This window comes from Vollenhovia emeryi, unplaced genomic scaffold (assembly GCF_000949405.1).
Source record: "Vollenhovia emeryi isolate VEMERY1.0 unplaced genomic scaffold, V.emery_V1.0 DF950325.1, whole genome shotgun sequence".
NCBI classification, from domain to species: Eukaryota; Metazoa; Arthropoda; class Insecta; order Hymenoptera; family Formicidae; genus Vollenhovia; species Vollenhovia emeryi.
The window spans coordinates 1-1,229 of NW_011956041.1; the positions used below are offsets into that span (position 1 = coordinate 1).

The following is a 1,229-nucleotide window of genomic DNA, read 5'->3' on the forward strand; positions in this document are numbered from 1 at the left end:
ATTGTATGTACAGATATACATACGAACTTATATAGGTATATATGTATAAAATGTTAATATGAACATTATGATAATATGAATAATAAGAATATTTCATATTCACAATACAAGGAAAAATTAAATTCAATTCAATTCAATAATTAATTTGAATAAACTTTTATGGTACAGAACTAGAATGTGAAAAATTCTTGCAATTATTCAAATGAGAGATGGAAAATAACATAAACTTTCATTGATTTATTTAGATTGACTGTGCAACGTCGCTAGTCACATCTTCTAAATGTGCTGCTTCAATATGACCTGTTTTTGCTAATATAAAATGGTTTAATTAAAATAAATATTGCCATATTTCATGGCGTAGGGGCGGCTGCGGCCGCTGCCACGGCCACGGCCACGACCGCGGCCGCGGCCGCGGCTGTTCCACCCTTCGTTGCGCCCGCGCCCAGCACGATGCCATCTTGCTGTAAAAAAAAGAACATAAGTATTATACGATTGTACGAAACAAAACACGGTAGTCTCGCGTCAAGTATAAAAAAGCGTGGCTAGAACCGCGCACGCGAAATCGACCGTGTAGTTTATGCAACAAATTTTAGACTTACGCTTAGACTTCACCGTCGTTGTCCTTGATGATGAAGACGCTGGCGGTGGTGACGGCGGCGGAGGCAACGATGACGGCGGCGGAGAGAGCGATGACGGCGGCGGTGGCGGTGGCGGAGGCAAAGCCAAAGGCAAGGGTAACGGCAAGGGTAATGGCAACGGAGGTATTGTAGAGACTTGGGCCGGCGCCGCGAAGTCCACTTGCTTCTCCGACACCGCCGCCCTGGCCATTGCCTCGGCCAATATTTTGTCTTCAGTCCTGTAAAAATATTATTTAGTTATTACGTTAGTTTAATCACGAGACACGGTAGTACTTACGTCTTGTTATCCATCATCGCGAACGGTGACTGTAGAACTGTAGTCGATGTCGACCATAGACATATATATATAGATGGTTGTCCGCATCTTCTAAAGGACAGAACGATATAGAGGTAGGTGCTGTCTCCGTCACTCCGCCGGTCTGGAGGGGGAACTTGGAGGGGAACTAAAGCCAACGGCACACGATACTATTTTTCCTACTGGTTGCTTACGAAAGCCAATCAGGACGCAGAGTTTTCGATCAGGTGACTCAAAGCTGAATCCTGGTTGGTTCTCGTAAGCAATCCAGTAGGAAAAATAGTATCGTGTGCCGT

At 44.2% G+C, this 1,229-nt stretch overlaps 1 protein-coding gene across 1 annotated transcript; it reads right to left on the reverse strand.

The window, feature by feature from the left end:
• Positions 1-350: 350 nt before the first annotated feature.
• On the reverse strand, positions 351-929 carry LOC105569236 (acrosin-like). Its single transcript, XM_012025568.1, has 3 exons — positions 916-929; positions 613-856; positions 351-461 (listed from the first exon to the last, which is right to left on the reverse strand). Exons 1-3 carry the CDS (start codon positions 927-929, stop codon positions 351-353), a joined length of 369 nt encoding a protein of 122 aa, XP_011880958.1.
• Between the last annotated feature and the right edge of the window lie 300 nt (positions 930-1,229).